The 18,041-nt window shown below is 50.1% G+C and overlaps 4 protein-coding genes across 4 annotated transcripts; 2 read left to right on the forward strand and 2 right to left on the reverse strand.

The window, feature by feature from the left end:
* Positions 1–723: 723 nt before the first annotated feature.
* M430DRAFT_104662 (hypothetical protein) lies at positions 724–1,918 on the reverse strand (the record flags this gene model as incomplete). Its single annotated transcript, XM_024860940.1, has 3 exons — positions 724–798; positions 863–1,642; positions 1,694–1,918. 3 exons carry the CDS (start codon positions 1,916–1,918, stop codon positions 724–726), a joined length of 1,080 nt encoding a protein of 359 aa, XP_024719397.1.
* Positions 1,919–2,270: 352 nt separating this feature from the next.
* M430DRAFT_35686 (hypothetical protein) lies at positions 2,271–8,805 on the forward strand. The gene is made up of 4 exons (XM_024866790.1): positions 2,271–2,554; positions 2,607–6,267; positions 6,352–6,951; positions 6,988–8,805. Coding segments are annotated over exons 1-4 (5,958 nt in total). The 5' UTR covers positions 2,271–2,552; the 3' UTR covers positions 8,683–8,805.
* A 2,132-nt stretch (positions 8,806–10,937) lies between these two features.
* M430DRAFT_20124 (hypothetical protein) lies at positions 10,938–12,544 on the forward strand (the record flags this gene model as incomplete). Its single annotated transcript, XM_024864223.1, has 3 exons — positions 10,938–11,042; positions 11,118–11,552; positions 11,603–12,544. The coding sequence occupies 3 exons, from the start codon at positions 10,938–10,940 to the stop codon at positions 12,542–12,544; spliced, it is 1,482 nt and encodes a 493-aa protein (XP_024719399.1).
* A 310-nt stretch (positions 12,545–12,854) lies between these two features.
* Positions 12,855–18,034, reverse strand: M430DRAFT_20125 (hypothetical protein; the record flags this gene model as incomplete). The annotated part of the gene is made up of 2 exons (XM_024864224.1): positions 12,855–17,198; positions 17,252–18,034. The coding sequence occupies 2 exons, from the start codon at positions 18,032–18,034 to the stop codon at positions 12,855–12,857; spliced, it is 5,127 nt and encodes a 1,708-aa protein (XP_024719400.1).
* Positions 18,035–18,041: the final 7 nt, after the last annotated feature.

Below are 18,041 nucleotides of genomic sequence, written 5' to 3' on the forward strand. Positions count from 1 at the left end.
TTTCCCACCTGGACGTTCACGCGAATCACCCAAGAAGAAGAATGGCAAATCTAGCATCGATGAGCTGGAGAAGCTTGCAGGTAACAATCTCGGCCCCAAATGGGATTCGCCAACCACCAGCAGGCGAGAGAGTCGAGGACGGAATCGAGGCTACGCTGGGCATGTTCGGACGACGATTATGTAGACGAGTATATGCATCTACAAAAGACGGCGGATCCGCCACCCAACGAGACGAGGACAGAGTCTGAGGGGACGCCAGCTATATCCGAGAGCTTTCCATAACTGAGAAGCTGGATCCAGATTCATAACTTGCTCAATAACTGGAAAGTCTCCTTTTCTTCCAAGAAATACGAGAAAAGCGTCAGTTCCCTTTCCAACAATTCGAATGACTGTTTTCGGCAAACTTTGTGGGTACTTACAAACTGATTGATCAGATACTCTTTGAGGCTCCTCACTACAATTACCTCATGCATAGTGCAACTACGGAAAGTATTGACTGATCCGTAGTGCAAACATCTAGACCCGGTTTACTGCCGAGAGTGTTGATTATTCGGTTTCTTTTCCTTTTTCTTCGGTTCTGATATTGGGACGCTGGGCATTGTAGATAGGGCGGGTTCGCATACAGGCACTCGTATAACAGGCACAATGAGGAGTTTTCGTCCAAAAGGCATTTTTCTTTTCTTTTTTTTGTTTTTTTTTTCTTTTTGCTCCTCTGTTTCTTGTTCAAGGGGCGCATTTGTCTTTCGCAAAAGTAGACGCTACTATGAGTGGAAAGCAAGCCGTTGCTTCGACATAGACCTTGATCCTCGTTAGCCAATCCTAAAAGCGCTACTACAATAAGATTCTGCAAAGTGACACATACTTTAACACTATCTGCCCCGACCTTAATCTTTCCCCAACTCACAGCCTCATCCGGTCTTGCCCCTGCGTCACTCCCGTCAAATTCCTGCGCCGTATTGATATATACAGCGCTCTCTGCCCCATTTCTCATCAAGCATGCATTTGCAATATGATGTTTAACGACCCCGCCGCCAAGGATAATCATTCCGGCCCTCTTAGCCCGCACGGCAATCGTGTTAATCTTCCTAATATCCTCGACAAGATCAATCTTCAGCTGTCTCGGGCTGGCCTTGAACGTATGGAAATACAGCATATCGCCTAGACTACCATCCGTGAGAGCGGGGCAGAAGACTGGGATATTGTTCTTGTAGCACCAGTAATAGACGGAGCGCTCATCGTTGATCTCCTTCCCTAGGCGGTGGATGACTTTCGACGGCGTCCAATTGATGGGCTCCTCCGTATCCTTGCTAGCTTCCTGCTCCTCAAGCATGGTGTCTAGGATGGGTATCAACCAGTCTTCGAACAGGCAGTAGTTGTTATTCGGGACGATGAGGTTCCCGATGCGATTCAAGCCCTTGGAACGCAGCTCGGCGCCCGGAGTCGAGAACGAGCCTATGTAAGTGTCGCCAAGGCATTTTATGAGATCTTCTTCGATGCCACCGGCAGTAGTGACAATTGCAGAGACATGATTGTGTTGTGCGAGGTAGCGGAGGGTGCCGCGGAGACCGGAGGAGATGAGGTTGGATGTATAGCCTAGGAAGATGGTGGTCTTGTCGGAGGTTTCGGGATCTCGCCATGCGCGCTGTGGGATATTAGACCTGAACTTATGGGAGAAGAATGAGGGATTAATTACCATCTCATTTATGATCCGTACCGCCTCTCCCACTGAGCTTGCCTGGAACCCCATGTTATTCATGCCCCCAATCAAATCATCCACTGTTATTGCCCGGCCGTGAAACTTGTTAAAATCCAACTCTTCGACCTTTTGGGAGCCCTCGGGCATTCCATTCGATTGGACGAGCACTGCAGCCGTAACAGAGGAGGGCGGGGCTCCTGGCTGCTCTGAAGAGGCCGCCATGGTGGGGTTGAGAGGAAGCTGGTGGGGGTGGCGGTAGCGGTAGACTGATATGCGAAAATGGATATGGTTCAAAAAGAAAGATCCTAAATAGGGAAAGTTTCACTTTCGAAAGAAGGTTCGCGGGCGGGTTGGACCCTTTTCCGGAGAAGCTGTATATTTATATCAATTTATGAAGTCTGGGGAAAAATAAACGTCAAGACAAGACGATAGACGATAACTTAGCCGAGCGCCTCTGCGCTTGGCCTAGAGCCGCAAAGTGCAGGGGTTGTTAGCTTCGATTTAGCCGATTTAGCGGATAAGCCATTCGAGATCGAATCTTCAAGGCGAGCGCTCTCAAAACATCATCCCGTCTCTCATACACATCTACAGAAACCTGGTTGAGGGTTCATGACGACTATTCAGCCGCGATAGGACATTAATTACGACCGCCAATTTCACTCTCTTGCGTTTTTGTGTCGTCCTTCTCTTTCAGCGCCTGCCAGGCGGCAGAAGCGTGTCTACGAGATACCTCATCAACATTGCAACGACCAGCAAGCACATAGAGTAATACGCATCTTGTCGCATCTGGACACTACCACTGGCGACAATCAAATCCTGGTTGCGGTTTCCATAGGGCCATTGCCCCTCAACATGAATGTCGGTATTCTGATCAAACTCCCCGTTTCAATGCTAATTTTTTGAATGCTAGGTCGTCCAGAAATCCTGCATATGATTCGGGCGAGTCTCGTCGCTCTCCGCGATCACGGTCGCCTGGACGGTATAATGAATTTCGAGATGATTATCGAGGTGGTTCCGCACGGGGTGGGGAGAGACGGAGGTCGATCGATTCCTCATCAAGGCCAAACTTTTCATCAAACAGAGACAGCTTCAGAGAGTCCAGTGGACGCGACTCAGGTCGAGATTTTCCTCCGCGCGAGCCACCGCGAGGCCCAAAAGCTTTAATTGATGGAGCTCCCAGTGGCCCTCGTGCAAACAGCTACGGCGGGGACTTCAGAGGCGACTTCGGTTATAGAGGGGATTTCCGAGGTTCGCGGGGACGACCTCGAGGGCGAGGCGGTTGGCGTGACGATAGTCGGGATAGAGCTCGGGAGCCTGAACGTGAATATAGAAGTCCAAGAGACGACAGGGCGCTTCCGCCATTTCGTGATGATCGAGGTCGGGATCGTGATCGATGGGAGCGGGGTGATAGCTTCAGAGGTCGCAGACCATCATCACCTCAAGGCAGAGGTCGATCACCAAATTACGGTTCTCGCGAACCCATTCGAGACCCCCCGCCAAGCCAGGATTCAGACCGTTTCGCGCGCAGAGGCTCGAGGGACGGACCTTTACCCGCTGCCTCGCCTTCTGATGCTCTGCAATCTTTCCGTGGTGGATACGGTAGGGGACGAGGAGCTCGCGGACGCGGAAGGGGCGGATACTATGACGATTTTCATGGTCGGAATCCATCACCGGATCCTAATTGGAATCGTCGAACACAGCCATCGGCAACACCTCCTCCACAAGTTCCTGCTTTTGGTTCTGCCTCGACAGGCGTACCTGCCCCTTCCTCGGCTTCTAAATCCCTCACGACTCCATCACCAGTCCCTCCTACAGGCCCAGCCATTAGTTCTGTCATCGGGGTGCCAGTTCCGACGGCCCCCCGTTCACACGGTGCTCCTAAGGTGGCTCGCTTGCACATTGGAAGAGAAAGTGGCGTCGTGGCATCAAAAAAGTGGATCAATCCGGAGCTTGCTGGCCCAAGAAAAGTACCTTCCGAACCATCTAGGCCAGGTTCCAGTGGCGTACAATCTAGTATCCAGAGCCCTGCTAGCATTAACAAGCAACCAGAGCCGCCACTGCCTCGATCGACTGATAGTGAAAAAGAACCCAGGCCCAATGAGAAGCCCTCGGAAAGAATTGCGTCGTCGGACAAATTTCAGCCCTCCGAGTCGAAATCAGAGCCTGTTTCCTCATCCAAAGATGTTCGTCGAAAACGCCGGTTCATTGGTGGCAAGCGTGCCGTTGTTGTCCCATCTAAGGAGTCTCCCGCAACTGTTGACAATGTCTCTGATGATTCAGATGCCGATTCGGTTGACTCTATCGGTCGTGCTGAATTCTTGGAGGAAGACATGGAGAAGATTGAGGGCGTACTCTCAAAATTTCCTCCTCCTCCGGAAGACGATGATAGACCGTTGCCGGACGAGCTCTTGCAGTTGTACGATGCAGGTGAGAATAACCAGGAGGACGAGAAACAGCGGGAGGAAAGGCTCGCGTTTATAAAGGAATTGAAACAAGAGCTGTATGAGGAAAAGTTATTAGAGCTTTCCCCTCTACGGCCACCGGAAGTCCTTGACGCTTTTCTGCTAGCGCCCTACCGGGAGTCATCCTTAGATGATCCTGAATCAATTTTCTTCAAGGCTCGACACTTTGTCGGCAATCGCTCCAACAAACGAGAGGATTGTGTGCCTCCGGAGGAACCGATGGAGGATCAAGCAGTCGGAAACAAAGAAGAGACATTACCGACAACGGAAGACCAAGACATGCCGGAAGCACCGCTAGTTGAATCTGAACCGGTGGCGGTGCCTATTATCAATGGCAACGATGTTGTCTCGCGTCTCGAAGCGCAGGCATCTGCTCTGGAATCAGAACCTATCAGCGAATCTCACGTAGCATCGACTGTAGATTCACAACCCTTGCTGGACACCACACCTTCAGATAAATTCGTAGGAGTGAACGAGCCGGTACCTGATGCGGAACCAGTTGCTGATAGCAAACCTACGGAAGACAAGCCTATGATGGACCTGCCTGAGGAGAGCGAAGATGAATTGGCTATACTAGAGCGCGAAGAAGAGCTTCAGGCTGTCCGCAAGATGATGAAGACGCCTCCGCTATCAAGCTTACCAAAATTTAATTGCAAGCGATGGGACCAAGATCCAGAATTCTTGAAGACTCTTGAGCCGGATCCACTTGTGGAAGCATTGCTGAAAAAGAAGAAAATACTCAGTCAAGTTTCCAAGGAAAAAGAACAAGAAGCAGAGCGCCAGGCATGGAAGGAGCGCTACTACAAATATCGCAAATGGACTGACTTCTCAAATGATCCTGTTGCTGTTCGAAGCAGAGAGAAGTTCGTGAAGGCACGGGCAAAAGCTGCAGCTGAAGCAGCAGCTCTCTCAACTCCCACCCCTGGTGGGAAGTCAGAATCCCGACGTACTGGAAGCAGATTCGCAACCGCGCACGATCTTGACAGGGTCCTTCGAGAATCTGAACAGGAAGCCAAGGAAGCAACTGAAACCAAAGAAAAGCAAGAGCGCGATGACAGGATCGAAACTGCGAACGCAAAGGAGGCTACCATTCCAGACATGTATTGGACTGAAGAAGAGCGACTCGAAAACGTTTTCATCGACAGAACGCATCTCGTCCCGTTTGAGAGATCTATTGCAAGGCTTGAATATGGGGAGCCCATCGATAATTTCACAGAAGAGGAATGTGAGATTTTTGAAAAGGCTTACTTGGAGACTCCTAAACAGTGGGGCAAGATCGCAGAACATCTTCCTCAACGTGATTATAAAGCTTGCATTCAACACTATTATCTCGTCAAGCATAGTTCAAACCTCAAGGAAAAGATCAAAAAACAGGGGAGGAGGAAAGGTAGAAGAGCAGCTCCGAAAGGGGCGAAGCCAAAGTCAAGCGCGTTGACGGTAGACATCGTCAAGGGAGAAGATGGGGAAGATGGTCAGGAGACTGAGAATGGGTCGGAAAGACGCCGCCCAAGACGTGCAGCCGCTCCAACGTTTGCATTCGAGAACACTAATGGTGACAGCGAGACGACGAGTCCAGCGCCCACTCCCGGACGAAAATCGGCTGCGGCTCCAAAGGGAGAGACCAGTAGCGATGCGGCTCCTACCAAGCGGAAGACCAAGGCCCCTCGTGAGAAAGCCTCCAAGCAAGCCAAGAACAGTCAACTCTTGGCTGCTGCTCCAACACCGCCGAGCCAACAAGGCGAATCGCCAGCTACGCAGCCAGTCTCTTCCTCATCCCGCCGCGAATCCGCTGGTCTAAATCGATTTCCTCTGCAGTATGATGGGGCTTCCTCCACTCCTAATTTCGTTGCTTCCCCATACACTCCTGGTGATAGACCTAATCCCCCCATGAATGTTGAATTTGAGGTCATGCCACAGACTTTCGCTAGCCAAGAACGCCCCGATTCCAGCACTCCCACGACCTCGGACGGCCAAGACCGACGAAATCTTCAGCAAACATCAAGCTATTGGAGCGTACCTGAGCAAAATGATTTCCCTGCTTTATTGCGGCACTTTGGGACAGATTGGCATGGAATAGCAAAGTTTATGACTTCGAAGACACATATCATGGTATACAACTCCGTTTTTCAACAATGGCTTACCGAACTTTCAAACAGTAATAAGAGTCGACATGACGCTAACGTCCAGGTACAGGTCAAAAACTATTATTTACGCCAGGTAGATTCAGGCAAAATGAGTTCGTGGAAAGAGATCGCGGAAGAGGCCGACGAGAAGCGAAGGAGAGGAGAGTCAACCGGCCCTCTGCCAAAGCCAATCGTTATACCGAAGAGACGCATCGATACCCCATCAGGTTCGGTCCCACGATCGGGATCTGTTATGGAGGGACTTGATGATATGTCATCTGCCGGTCAAAGCATGGTCTTGCAGCAAGGTTCTCCAACGCAACCCGGCTTGAGTTCTCGTTTCCCGACATTGGCTCAAGCAGGTCCCGTTCCACCGACCTTGGGTTCGCCAGCCACTCCGGCGTCAATCTTAAGCAAGCACCTGCCTCAACAATCCGCTCAGCAACCACCACAGCCATTGCAGCAACAGCCAAGACCACCACGTGGACCTGCCTTAGGCTATTTCAATACCGATCCGCAGCGTCCCATCATACAAGCCGCAAATGCACAGCAAGGCTCATCAACGCCACCAATATCCGACTCCATCTCACAGCGTTCGCTTATGGCCGCTCAAGAAGCACACAGAGAACGTCAAGAAGCCCTGCGGCTAGAACGTGAGCAAGCTGCTCAAGCTCAAGCCCAAGCCCAAGCTCAGGCTCAGGCTCAGGCTCAGGCTCAGGCTCAGGCTCAGGCTCAGGCTCAGGCTCAGGCTCAGGCTCAGGCTCAGGCTCAGGCTCAGGCTCAAGCTCAAGCTCAAGCTCAAGCTCAGGCCCAGGCGCAAGCCCAAGCCCAAGCTCAGGCTCAGGCCCAGGCTCAGGCTCAGGCTCAGGCTCATGCACAGGCCCAGGCTCAGGCACAAGCACAAGCACAAGCCCAGGCTCAGGCCCAGGCTCAGGCTCAACAGGCTCAGGCCCAGCACCAAGCAATGCATCAGCAAGCCATGCAGCGAGAACGTCATCTCCAAATGAAACAGGAGACCGACGTGTCGAATTTGCATCAATATGAACCATATCCGGCTTCATCTATGCATCCTAGCGTCGCGGCCAATTCAAGACCCGAAGTTGCCCACCAAATGTCGGCAGCTGAAGTCAGACGTACAGCTCCCCCTCAGCAATATCCACCCCGTAGTCATCAGTCTGTCCGGAATATTATGAGCGAGAATACCAAAACAGCTCGAGAAGTGAAGTCCAGCCCTTCGCCAGCTGTTCCTCGGCCTCCAAGGAGTGCGCCACCCGCAAGCCAAGAACAACACCCCGTGCCTCCTCCACAAGCTCCGCCTGCCGCTCCAGTCCGCCAAGAGCCTGCGCGCAAGTCGAACATCATGTCTTTGCTAAATGATGAGCCCAGTGATCCTCACCCACCTTCGAAGCGTGTCAACGACATTGGCTCAACCACTGTACAGACGTCGCAGACCCCTCCTCCCCAACAAGCATTGCAACCTCCTCGTTACGCAACTCATCACCCCCAAGCAACTTCTCAACCGCCTCCACAGATGTCGCAGCAAATGCCCCCACAATTGACTTCTCAGCACCAACCTCCTCAAACCCAACACCAGTACCCTCAGCCATCTGGATACCCTCAGCACCAGCATACTTCGTCTATTGGCTCAGCTCGCAGCTATACCCCCAACAGCTTCGAGAGCAGAAGCTATGCTCCCCCGCCTCCAATGCAGCAACAGCAGCCGATGTATTCCCAACCACCTCGTCAATCCCTGAATTCGCAACCTCCTCCTGTTCGCCGTGAACCACCTCTTGGTGAACATCTGAGCGTGTCAGGCGGATATTCTCGTAGTTCTGCTGCCTCCCAACCCTCTATGAGAGTGAAGGAATCTCCGTACTCTGTAACGCCTCCTCCGCCAGTTCAGCCAGCAAGTCGACCGCAAATGGCGTCCCCGCTTGACCATGCGCCGCCATCCGAGCGTGACTACTATTCGAGGCAACCTTATCACATGCAGCAGCAACAGTCCAATGCTGCTGGCTCGCCTCAACTCGGACCAACATACCAACCCCAAAGCCAACAACAGCCGGGTCATCGTCAAATGGCATTTGCGGGCCCTTCGCACATGGCATCGCCACCAACTCAATATACCGCACAACACTCGTTGCATCGATCAAGACAAAACAGCTTCGACGGCCGCTATCCGCTCACAGCATCTTCGGCACCAGCTCCACAACAGCAAGGGTACGTTCAGGCGCCACAGCACCAAGGAACCCCTTTGGGCATGCAATACCAGCAGCAACTCCCAGGTCGTGACCGTTTTGAGAGCAGTTACGAGAGGGACCGACGAATGAATGAGGAAAGGGACAGACGAATGCAGGAAGAGGCTTACCATCAGCGGCGATTGGATGAAACTCGACGTTGACCAAATCTCTGTAGATTATAATGGATGGGATGTTGCAAGGAGTGGCGTTGGAAGTATTTTTGTACGATAATGTCGTGATACCCCTGCACGTGCAGGCGTTATGTCTATAATCATTTCACCGAGTTCCTTACATCCTTTAATGGTAGACGTGATGCATCTTCCATTCAATATCGTCGCGTCAATGTTCAGTTTGCTGAAGCTCGACTCGCATCAGAGCGCAAGTCGCGCTCTGTATGTGCCAATTCACTTTACCTGACGCGTTCTTCGCAAGTCAGGAGACTACATGGCAATGAAAACACCAAAAAGGTATATCTACACTGTGTATCAGCAGGGAAAAAAATACCAAAACTCGGAGATCCTAAGCCTAGGATCTCGTAGAAAACCGTCTTTCAGGTTTTTGAAGCCGCCCATCCTCCCCCCCGCTGATCCCTATAGGCCATGACCACGGTGGCCTACTGTTGCTACACCCTGTGGTGCACATGTTACAATTCCTCTTTCGAGGCCATTGTTCGGACTCTCAAGAATGTCCCTTTTTTTTTTTTTTTTTTTTTGTCTGGAGACTTTTTTTCTTTTTATGGCGCAAGCGCCAAAGGGTCTGAAACCTGGGTCTGTGAGAGTTGTTAGTAGTCTGGGTTGGGGTAAGGGGTGGAACTTACGGTTACACCAGCTGCTCCAGGCGGGCTGGGTTGGGGTTTGCTGTTTGTTTGTTAGTGAGAGAATTCTTCTTATTGTGGTATATGAGGGAGGAACCGTGAATTTGGCGGGTGACGCGTGGTGAATGCGTTTTGGGGACGATGCGCGCATAGGAGGAGGGAAAGATGAGGTGGGTTCATGGTTTTGGTATTAAGGGAGGATGAATTCATACTTTAGGATTTAATATATGCATTGTATTTATCTTTTGATCTGGGGATTTGGTTGATTCCCTGGTGTTTAGGACGTGTTTACATATCCTGTGCTTGACCAGGAGGTTGGCCATGTTTTGATATTGCCTAAACTTGGGCCATTCCTTGTATTTACAAGTGAGATCTGAAATCTTTTGCTCTCTTGATTCTTCTCTATCTTTCTCTTAAATGTAATGGTTTGTAGAGTAATAATACGCATTTGCGCATTTCGTCCCCCTCGACGATGGTCTCAGGGGCTAATCACGTGATGTAAACATCTCAAACATCCGCTCGATGAGAAGGATTTTATGTACCTTCTGAATCTTCTTTTCTTTAAAAATTATAGAGGAAAAACAATCCCCTCTGCTAATACTCTCTGGAATGTTTTTTTGGCGGGGTTGCTTAATGCTGGAGATTTTGAAGGTTTGAGTTAAGGCCCGTGATTTCAACCCTGCGTCTTGTAAAGGAGTATCCGCAATTATCAGATCCAGTTCTCCTGAGATGGAAGATTCACGAGGGAGAAGATAGAAACTATTCTCATGGTTTATAATTCAGTCATATTATAGTATTGCTATACGCTACTTTCGAGTGTCTATTTACCTATTTATAAGTCCTCTCTGTAGAGTTCAAGTAGGTATAGAATTGAGAGCGCCCTCGAAAGATTACCAGAATTACTAGATATACGAGAGGTCCTGGTTATACGAGAGAATATATATACCTTGACCTTTTCATCTTGCATGTTATGCAGCCTGTCCTTGACTTCTTGTGTGGTCATGTGGTAATAAGCTTGGCAGACATGGCTATACACTTGAATTATCTTGAAAATCGTGGAGATCCGGGCGAGAGCTGAAGCGAGAAAAAAAGGGGGGGGTTAGAATGCTCCTAGACTCGCATATACAGAAACCAGAGTTCTGGGGAAGTATTATTAAAGCTTGAATTGAATCGTAAAGCCATCAGATGAAAGATACCTTGAGTTGATATTAAGTTTTCTCAAAGCGCAACACGTTAACATGATGGACACCATGGACGGACCTTATCTTTAGGCTTCAGCTATGCTGGGAAGACCAAGCTGATGATGGAGAGGAGAATAGAATGGAAGTACATATCCTTAAGACTTTGTCTGTCAATTCAAATAGCCTACATATGACTGTTGATGCCGGAACAAGGGATAGATTCGACTCGAGTGGTGATAACAGATTTCAGGGATTCTGTATCGGTTGATTATTTGGAAACGAAGTAAGTCGTCGTATTGATTATGTAATATAGAATAAGCGCGCGGCAAACAACGCGATAGCCGGACGCGTCTCCCCAAAGTTTCAATGAGACTAGGTACCTCGGTGGAATTCGTGGAGGTGAGCTTCACGATTGACCGCAATGGCTTCGCTTTTCTCTTTACCAAATGAGTTGGTACTCAATTCCCTCCGTTCAAGTTTCCCATGTCGAGATCAACAGATTCGTTCTTTGGCAACATTGCTTTCCGTAAGTGCTTGAGTCTGGGCAACACCTTGACAATGTACCAAGGAAAGATCATCTGGCTGACAATTCGCGCTTCAGATTCGGGGCGCACCGCCTAGAAACATTGTTCTTCACGGTCTCGAAGCTACGGGTAAAAGCGCTATAACAAAGGCTCTTCTGGAGGCGTTGTCATCTGGTCCAACCAATACCACCGCCAATGGAGATTCAGAGGAAGAACACGCAGAAGATAATCTACGACATGCAATAGTTAAGAGCGCTGAGTGTATTACTGGGAGGCATCTACTTGAGCAGACGGTTGGCGCCGTTGCAAGTGCCGTGGGATGGAGGGAGGGTGTGCGACGCTGCGACAGTCTTTCACAATTAGTCGTTGAGCTTGGAAGATTATTTGAAGGCTGGACTTCAGATAGGACAGATGGTGCAAAGCAGAGATTTGTATTAGTGTTTGATGGTATTGACAATCAAAGAGAAGCGCCACCAACTTTGCTACCAGCTCTGGCCAGATTGGGGGAGGTGGTAAGTGCAAGCACATGCCCAAGAGCGGTTGTGTACTGACTCGACTCTAGATTCCAAATCTCACAAGTGTATTCATCGTGACCGCCCCTCGTCCTAACTTTCTACACTTCCCTGGCGTTCCGCATATCCACTTTCCCCCCTACACCAAGGCAGAAATTCTCCAAATACTCTCTCTCACGGACCCCTCACCCAAACTCCCAGAAGGTGCGAAAGACACCAAAGATGTCTGGATCCGTTTTGGCTCTGCTGTCTGGGACTCCCTTGCAAAGCACTCCGGCCGAGATATCCTCTCCATCCGCTCGGTTTGTCTACGTCTATGGCCGAGATTCATAGCTCCCGTGCTGGAAGGCACGCATTCGGCGTCCCAATTCAGCCGCCTCCTGCTTGCGAACCGATCCCTATTCCAGAACGACGGGGTGCTAGTCCCCAGCATAGTCGCCGACACACCCACCAACCCAACACCTCTACCCAGCTCCCTACAACATGGAAAATACCGAGGCATCGGCGCCCAGCTCCCATACTACTCGCGTCTTCTCCTCGTCGCCGCCTACCTCGCCTCCTTCAACCCTCCGCGCACCGACCAAGTCCACTTCATGAAAGCAGCGGCCGCCAAACGCCGCAAGAAGGGCGGCGGGACCGCGCTCCCGAAAGGTCGACCGGGCGTGACCAAGCATCGCAAGATCTCGCGCAAGCTGCTCGGTCCGCAGGCGTTCGTCCTCGAGCGCATGCTTGCGATCTTCCACGCCATTGAGGAGGATGCGGATCTGCGGGCGAAGGCCGGCAGGGGCAGGGAACGCACGGCTGGCGCGGCGGATATTCAGATGGCGATTGCGACGCTGGCGACGTTGCGCTTGCTGGTTAAGGTGGGCGCGGCGAATGCGGGGGATACGTTGGATGCGGGGAGCAAGTATAGAGTCGCTGTTGGGTGGGAGGTGGTTAGGGGCGTGGCGAGGAGTGTGGGGGTCGAGGCTGAGGATTATCTTGCTGAGTGATGGGACCTCTGGCACGTCTGGTATTGGGATTACTGTCATAAGTAGGCTATATTACGCTGTGAGGAAATCTAGAGATCAACACCTCTTCTGCCTGTAAATCCCCCCTTCCAGTTCTCCTTATCTCGTACATAGAGGGTTTGAGAGGGGAAATAGATGGATGTTCAGTGGCTCAAGATCAGTGAGCAAGTAATAGCGAAAGTTGAAATATCAGCGATTAGAATTCTAGTCTATAAAAGCTCAAAGCCACGAAGGGAAAAGCAAGCCCCGTCCTTTCCATGCAACGTCTCTATAATACACATAAGGTGGCTATTTATGCCAAAGGCTGCATAGCCCCCAAGTTCCTGAAGCACTTCTCCCAGCCATCTACATAAATATGTTCCCAGCCTTTACCCTCCGCCTTCAAACGCCCATACCAAGCTGTCGTAACTTCATATCTAACCTCTTTTTTAACTCTATCTCCAGCTTCTTTCCTTCCCTTTTCTCTACTAGCTCGTCCACGGATAGAGAAAGTATTGACTGAAGTCGTCCTGCTTGTCTCTTCTTCAGGCGGGTCGATATCCATCGCGTCGCCAGAGGCAGGAGACTGCCGTGAGCTGGGCCCAGATTGTAGGACACCATCGATGGTACGGCGATCGCGATATCTATCTTCAGGTGGAAAATGACCGTCGGGCCTCATCAATTGCCGACCATTATGGTCAGTTGCAATCCCGAATCTCCCAGAGTTCGATCCTGAATATTGTGGTCTCTCGTCGCCAGAGCCATCCAATTGGGGTGGTGAGAAGGGAGACGTGATCCCAGTTTGAGGCGAAGATTCAGAAATCATTACACCGCGTTGGGATGCAGAGGATGTACTCTTCGTAGCAGATTCTACTGACAGAGGTACACGTGGTTCGGCAGAATTACCTAGGCCTTCTGTCACGAGAGGCGGTAGTTGGCGCTGCTCCTCCTCTGCTTGAACGCTAGCGATCAAATCGAGGACTTGAGCGTCGATATCCATTTGGTCGCGCGAGTCATCGATGTCATCTATCTGGACAGTACGTCGTGCACCATCATCAGCTTGGGAATTGGAATTGGTATCAATTTCGGCGGATCCATCCACAGAGATGAGAGTTGCTTTCGTCGAAGGTGCGGGACTTTTGGGGGCCGCATCCGAGGAGGAGTTTGGTTTTGGGACAGACACAACATATGGCCCAAGAGTGCCTACAGGCTGAAGCGGAGGCTTTGACGGTGGTATTGACGTCGACGTTGTTGGATGTGTTGTAGATGGCGGTTTGTTTGGGGAAGACGAATTTAGCTTTGCTGCAACTGCAAGTGCCCTGAGTTTTCCCGCTTCCATAAAAGATTCAGCAACAGAAGCCTGGTTAGTTGGTTCAGGATTCCTGATGGGAGTTCCGGGATTTGTTAGGGACTTTGAAGAAGGTGGCTGGATGACCGCAATTTCTTTCATCCTCACCGCACGGTCAGAACTCGATGGGCTCGTCCCAACAACAGTGTACCTCCGGAATTGCTCTAATTTCGTAATAGACCATCCTGCAAACCAGACAACTAAAGCCTGTTCATCGTCCGGTGATATTGATTCATCGGCATAAACAACCGGACTGTCATCACCATCCATTCGATCTGACTCGTAGGTATCTGAAGATTCGTCCAGGTATTTTGAAAGCATATCGGAAATAGCCGCGTGGCACTTAAATCTGGCCTCACATGCCTCATAGCTTAAACCACGTTTGGCCGCCATTGAATCTTTAGCAGGCTTTTCATTATGCTCTTCACAGAATGCATCTCGTTCGAACGACTTTTCTACTGCAAGATCAAGCAAGTAGTCGGCAATATTGTGTGCACAAACGAGCTTCCAAGTCCCAGGCGTGGACTTTTTGAGTTTCTCCCGAAACCATCGAATGAGGTAATACGCCCTTTCTGGCTCTGCGATAAGAAAGCTTGGTGTGAGAAGAAAAGCGTGTCCATGTGGAAGTATTCGGGTAACGGTGATTTGTCCGAGAGTTGAGGCGTCTGGAACTGAGCAGTCTCCAATACACCAGAATGTGAACATTTTGTTGGCAGTAGACGGAGAAAGTAGATGAGAAAGTGAAGGCAATTCGCAAATATAGGCCAATGCAGATTCGTGAATCAAGACAACCCCAGCGTCGATATCAGGGCTTTTGACAAAGAAATCCCAGGAACCTTTTTTCTGGCTACTATATATCTTGCATCGGTTGTCAGATGCTCTGAGCCAAGATGCGAAAAATTCCGCAGTTGGATTGTTACTTTCAGGAAATAGTAAATAAAAGTGAAAGACCTGGCCCTTCTTATGTCTGGGGAGTAATTGGTTGTAATCGAGTCCGTGTAAGCTTTTGACCAATGTCTTCCCATAAAGCGTTGGAGCTGAACCCTTAGATGCCAGAGGTTTCTCAATCTCCGAGCTGCTTTGAAAGATGAGATATCTCAATGTGTCTTGTGAAGAGGAGTTGGTCGGTGCTCCAACAAATCCCCACTCCTCCATTGCTGGATAGATAAGAACATTGAAGTTCTTGCAAGCTGATATAAATCCCCCCGAACAAAGCCTCAGATGTTGTGAAACATGATCTATCTTTGCCAGCACCTGCTTGTCTGTAATTGATGTAAAGCTCCCATGCCAAAGCATGAGGAATTCTAAAGTACTCCGCTGGGCCGCAAAATCTTGTGCAGTACACATCTTGAGAAAGTGAAGTCTCTGAATAGCTGAAAATGATTGACCCCAGGGTTGTTGTAGTGCGTCACCAATGTCTTCAAAGTCAACAATAATAGACAAGGGCTCGTCATTACCCAAGATGAGCTCTTTAGTTCTGCTTCCGAGTGCGACATCCATTGCTCCTTTTTCTTGGGGAGGTGGAATGGTTCCTGTTTTAGGAACTGAAGATTCCTTACTAAGTGGTGGTGGAGCTTCTTGGTAGATCGGTTTTGGGGAAGTGTCAGCGGATTCACTTATTCCATGGCGTTGAGTTTGTCTGAGGGAGCTGCTTGTATCTGCCTGTTGTTCCCTTGATTCATGGATGTGGTTTCCCAGAGTCAAGTCGATTGGGGTTTCGTCCTGACTTTGCAATTGCACCATCGTTTCCTTTGGCCTATCACGCTCATGAAAATGGTTATACCAGCAATTCTCACCATGATGACAATTATTTCTTGCCCAGAAAGAACAGGTTTTATCATAGCGTTCTCTGAGTTCTGGCGGCAGCCCTTTCTTGGAACTTGTAGAGATAAGATTCCTTGCTTCTTCGGGAGGGGTCTCTGGTCTATGCTCCGGCTTGTCAATTGCGAAAGAGACGGATTTCCGAGGTGCCTTTGAAACGGCGACTTGAGGCGAGGGCTCGGGAATTCTAGCTGGTATTGAATCCTTGACTGTAGTCAAATCTGAGGGGTGTTTGTACTCGCATTTACTGCCCGCATAGCAACCCCCTTTTATCCAAAATCTGCAGGTCTTTTCTGACTTACCTGTCGGCTTAGGAGCCACAGGTAAGTTGCCATCTTCAGTATGGAGATATCTACATGTTGATCCATTTTTGCATTTGCCTGTGGTGTGCCAAAAATGGCATATTGAATTGAAAGGATCTCGCTCATTCCATGGCGGCCTACTCGAGGACTCTTTTCTGAGCGATCTTGTAGGGTTGTCTTTCAAGGTTGGACTAGTTGAAGGATCTGGAAGCAAAGAACTATTGGATTGTGGAGTGTGGTGGACAACCACGTCTTCCCTCTCTTTTTGACGCTCTCTACGTTCCTCATCAAGGTGCGATGGCCGTTTATCAGGAGTATTAGATGGTAAAGAAGCATCAGATTGCTGAGCCTTATTCTTTTCAAGCTCAGTTATTTCCTGCGCTTTTTTGTTCGGCGCAGGGGCAATAGGTAAGCTGGCGTCATCAGAGTGAAGAAAGGGACAATTTATGCCCTTGGAGCAACTTCCTCTGTTATACCAAAAGTAGCATATGGCATCAGCACCGTGTCGTTCATGTACATAAGCCGGTCTAATTGGCGGATGAGAAGTCAATGGCTCGCCGGGGGCTGAGGTTGGGTTAGCAATGCTAAGAGGCATTTCAATTCTTGTTGGACCTTCTCCAAGGTCGGAGATCTCAGGTTGTCCGTCCACTTCTATAGATGGCCGCCGGGTATCTGACTCCTGTAGCTTTGGATTTGGAAATGAAGCCTTCCGCAAAGTTGCCGGCTTTAAAGGCTGGAGTGAAGAAGGATTTGAGGGGTCGAATAGACCACCGAGAGCTGAAAGATCTGGTGCAGCATCTGCCATGTCCCGAGCGGCAAGCTGTGCTTTTCGGCGGATGTGCCAATTTGTGTAAAGCTTTTGTTCTTTGTTAGGATCCGAAGATACTTCGATGAGAGTGGGTCTCTTCTTCGCTGAGCCACGAATTGAGAACACATTTCTAGATGCAAGGGCTCCTCCTCGTGTAGCACCTTTTCCCCTGCTTGCAGACGAAACTCCGCGAGTAGCTGGATCTCCAGTTATGCTTGCGGATGGTCCTCCGGGGGATGCATTTGTGGCCCATGGAGGATCGCTAACACCAGGCCGCGGTGCGGGTGCTTCTCGATTTTGGCCTTGGCGCTGTTGAGCTAAAGGCATCTCAGGTGATGAAGACCTTTCTCGCTGCTGCCGTTGCTGGTCGGCCACGGGCTATCTATAGTGTTAGAATGAAATTATCAGTTGATAGATATAGTAGAACGCACATTCAAGGGTACATTTGCAACAGCTTGGCCTCGATCTGCCTTGTCAGATGCTTGTGGGCCTTTCCGCGTGGAGCGCTTTTCCAGTAAGGATTGCAAGGCTTTCTGTTTGGCACGTTTCTTGTCTCCAACAAAGAGGCCATTAGCATCATCTGAAGAGTCGCTCTCAACGTCCTGCTGGTTACTACCCCTCCGTCTAGGAGCCGATGCTACACCGGACGATCTCTCAACATTGCCAACATGCTGATTACGTGCCGGCTTTCGGGCAGGTAGGTTTGCTCTTCTCGTAGTCTCTGGAACATCTTCCGGCGGTTCATACACTTCCATAGCTTCTGTAGAATCAGTGTCATCGTCATGATGATCATTCTCGGGCTCAGATGATTCGGAGGGTGATACGGGTATACCCAACCGTCTTCTCTTAGCCTTGCGACGCCGATGACGATCAGCCTTTTCCCTGGCTATCTCCGCAACCCGAGCATTGAACCTGGCTAGATTGAAAGCTGGCTTGACTCCTCGCGTTTCGAGTTTCTTCCGACGTTTCCATGCTTTGAGGATATCACGGTCCTGGATATTTTTCTTTGGCTCCCACGTGGACTTCTCCTCCGGATAGCCAGCCCAGAGTATCAGAAAGTACAACTTGCCATCCGTCTCCCTCTTCTCAGCCAAGATCCTGTCGACCAGAAATTCCTGGTCTGAAGAATACTGCTCGCTCTGGGAGGAAGTGATAGAGATATCATCGTCATCAAGCGCCGCACGCGATTGCTTCGCCACCGTCCGTTCGGTCATGATTGGG

This window comes from Amorphotheca resinae (genome assembly GCF_003019875.1).
Source record: "Amorphotheca resinae ATCC 22711 unplaced genomic scaffold M430scaffold_8, whole genome shotgun sequence".
Taxonomy (NCBI): Eukaryota; Fungi; Ascomycota; class Leotiomycetes; order Helotiales; family Amorphothecaceae; genus Amorphotheca; species Amorphotheca resinae.

Coding starts and splice junctions, on each gene's coding strand:
- M430DRAFT_35686 (XM_024866790.1), top strand. Junction 6,268..6,351: donor CTTCGAAGACACATATCATG/GTATACAACTCC, acceptor GTCCAGGTACAG/GTCAAAAACTATTATTTACG. Junction 6,952..6,987: donor AACGTGAGCAAGCTGCTCAA/GCTCAAGCCCAA, acceptor GCTCAGGCTCAG/GCTCAGGCTCAGGCTCAGGC.